We start from the raw sequence: 3,425 nt of genomic DNA, 5'->3' as shown, positions 1-3,425 counted from the left end.
GAGTTAAACTTCAGCACTGACGTCCCAGTGAACAGTAAAGTCACATGCTTGTCTCATATTGTTTACTTGCACAGTCTCTCACAGTTTGAAATCCCTACTAAACTCAATACCTCCCACCATCTCTCTCTCTCTCTCTCTCCTTCCTTTCTCCACCCCCCTGTTTTCATAGTCAGTCTTGAAACAGCCCAAGCAGTGGGAAAAAGCTTAAAACGAAGCAAGTGTGCACATTTTCTTTTTTGCACATTTTTGTGATATTGTCATCGTCTATTCTCTCAGGAAAACTGTGAGTACGATGAGGGAACTTTCTAGAAGCAGCAGGGGGAGAAGGGTAGTAACCATGGACTGAAAAACAGGGGGGGGAATGCATCTGTGCACTTAAAAACTATACATTTAACTGTGAAAAATACTTTTCCAACGATGCAATGTTTAAAAATGCTGCAGCCGAGTAATCTTAATGCTTTGATAAAAATGTATAGGCCAGCTTTCAATAGATAGGCAGGCATACAGATGAGTTTAATGAATTTACATAATGACTTCTTTGCTTTTGCTCACTGTTGCTGTTGTATATGGCCATACTGTCTGTATTTTTACAATAGAAACTAATTGTAAAGTAGATTAAAAGAAATATATAGAGATATAGACATGAAAATATATTTTACATTACATATTTCAGAGCAAAATACTGCAGAAACCTGACTTATAAATCGTTTGTTAATTTGTATGAGAGTTCAGTGTAAAGGGGTCATTGTTAACTCTTGGCTTGAGCTTTTTTTCCAGTTTCGTCCATTTGAATGACAGCATATTTGTGTCTCTCCCGCTGCACATTGAGGGTGCAGAAAGTTTCAGCTTTGATAATAAAGCATTTTAAAAAGTTTCATCGTTGCACAGATGAATAAAGACTGTTGTATTATAGCATGACCATTGCATTTTAAATAAAATAGGAAAAAATTAAGACATGTATTTTACTGTAACTTTGTTATTTATTAATCTTTGTTAATGCTAGATGTAATTAAAAAACAACTATACAACTGTTCATTGTTTGTTCACATTAGCTCAGATACATTAAATAATAACAGATGTGTTATCTCTTGTCAACTATTGTAGTTAACTAATAGAACCTTATTGTAAAATGTTACCAACAATTATTATAAAGATTTTTATGTGGCTCTGTTTAACCAAACTCCAGACTTCCCACCCAACTGCGTAGCAAGACTGTGTGGATGGTGGAGACGTTCTGTAATTAACAGCAGAAGATGAGTATGTGACCAGACTGTACAAGCTGGGATTTGATCCAGAGCAGGAGGAACTAAAGCATCATGGAGTTTATTTACCTTTATCGACAGTATATGCAGACTTTGACAGTACTAAAACTACTGAAGACAGTAGAATTATCACAAGTTAGTCCACAAAGATGAGAGTAGTCGAGAATAGTCAAGTAACTTTAATCAAATTAAATAATATACAGCAGGTAATTTTTAATAAAAAAAATAAACAGCAGGATCAACATAACAGTATGTGTCTAAACAACACCAGACAATGAATAGAAAGAACTGATGGGCTTAAATACACAGGCTAATGAACGATGTACAAAACAGGTGTGCTCGAATTAGTAACATACTTAGTAGCCATGACAACCAATGATGGCTGAATATATAAGAACAAAGACAAGCAAACTAAATGTCCATGAAGAAAAAGAAAGTGAAACAAAGATAAACCGTGACAAGAATTGAATGTAATTCGCATGCATATGGAGGTTGTTAAGAGGATGAGAGTCAATGTGGTTTTAAAAAGATACAGGATCTAGCTAATAATGTATACATCAGTCTAAGAAGTTAACCACCATTGCATTATATTTAACCTCAATCTGCCAGGTGCTGTGGTCTATCTGAGGGGTTTTGAGATGCTCTTGACAGCGGGACGTGTAAGGGGGCTTTTGTCCAGACGGGGACTGGCTGCATTCAGCTCCAGCAGTGTCAAGATGGCCAGCCACGGGCATGGTAATGTCAAACGTCCTTTTAAAGCCACAAATCTCATACAAATTTGGAAATAAAAATAAAATTATGATATTAAACAGCTTGACTGTCAACTTGTGTTATCAATGAGTGGCCACTGCATCATGTTTTTATAAAATGCCACTTTCTTCAAGAGATTTCTACTTAACGTCATAAATACCTGCATTTTTCTCTCCGAGTCAATTGATTATTTCTATCTGTTCTCTCAGGTGATGTGACAGAACAGGCGGACATGTCTGTACCCATGTACTGGGACCGTCTGGACACTCCTCTACCAGAAAAACCATACCAAGACACCCTCAGTGATGCAGACAAGAGCCTGAAGCAGAAGGAGAAAGGCCCCTGGAACCACCTCTCCAAAGAGGAGAAACTTGCCTGTTGGTATACTTCTTCCTTATTGTCCGTTCTCCTTCTGGTCATGTGTCTTTTATTCAGTACTTATTTGTATTCGAAGGTAAACTAACACCAAGAACACATTTGATGGAGTCCATCCAAATTCATGTAGTTGATAGATCAAAATACAACATACCCTGGTTCGTGGTGGTATGTGATGTAAACCAAAGGCTATTGGCTAATAAATAAATAAAACACATAAAAGCAAGCACTTTGATGCATTCAAATTCAAGATAAAGTAATTTTATTGGGTTATTAAGGGAAATTTTCCTGAGGGCAAAGCACATAGACCGTATAACATCATGCAGAACAATTTAAAATGTTGTATATTTTCCCCTTTTATTCTATTGTGATCCTCGATGGCAGTGTACAGGATGACGTTTAAAGAGTCATTCGCTGAGATGAAGAAACCAACGGGTGAGTGGAAGACTGTGGTGGGTGGCATCTTTTTCTTCATTGGTTTCACTGGCCTGGTTGTTCTGTGGCAAAGATACTATGGTAAGGGATCATCTTAATTTTTTTTTTTTTTTAATTCAATGATTGTTTAATTTTAATATTAGGATTGAAATAAGTGAATAGGTTCAACTTTTTTGCTTCTCAGTGTATCCTCCTCATCCTCGTACCCTTGATGATGAATGGAAGGCCAAGCAGGTGAGGAGGATGCTGGACATGCGGATGAACCCCGTGGAGGGCTTCTCAGCCAAATGGGACTATGAGAAGGGCCAGTGGAAATAAATGTAGGGAATGCAGCTGTGAGCGTCACGTCAACACCTTGCTAATTATCTGCCATTTGTCTTTGGCAGTCTTCATGCTACCCTTTATGCAAACATATGAATATTATCCAATGGGCATCAATGTAAAATCTGAACAAGTATCAGTGAGTAGTCCACAACACTGAATGAGTCACAAGTGTTAATTCTTGACTAACAGAAATAAAACCTGAAAGAATACCGTCTTGTGTGTCTTTGTATTCATTCAACAAGATAAACAGACGCATAATAACCACAAGAGAGGTCTTGT

The 3,425-nt window shown here is 37.3% G+C and overlaps 1 protein-coding gene across 1 annotated transcript; it reads left to right on the top strand.

Moving 5' to 3' along the window:
* The first annotated feature begins 80 nt into the window (after window positions 1-80).
* On the top strand, window positions 81-3,358 carry cox4i2 (cytochrome c oxidase subunit 4I2). Its single transcript, XM_079587642.1, has 5 exons — window positions 81-283; window positions 1,872-1,997; window positions 2,222-2,389; window positions 2,772-2,903; window positions 3,007-3,358. Exons 2-5 carry the CDS (start codon window positions 1,901-1,903, stop codon window positions 3,138-3,140), a joined length of 531 nt encoding a protein of 176 aa, XP_079443768.1. The 5' UTR covers window positions 81-283; window positions 1,872-1,900; the 3' UTR covers window positions 3,141-3,358.
* The last annotated feature ends 67 nt before the right edge of the window (window positions 3,359-3,425 follow it).

Source organism: Phoxinus phoxinus (assembly GCF_949152265.1).
Source record: "Phoxinus phoxinus genome assembly, chromosome: 18".
Lineage (NCBI taxonomy): Eukaryota > Metazoa > Chordata > Actinopteri > Cypriniformes > Leuciscidae > Phoxinus > Phoxinus phoxinus.
Note: the sequence above shows the minus strand (reverse complement) of the source record. Positions and strands in the feature narration are given on the sequence as shown.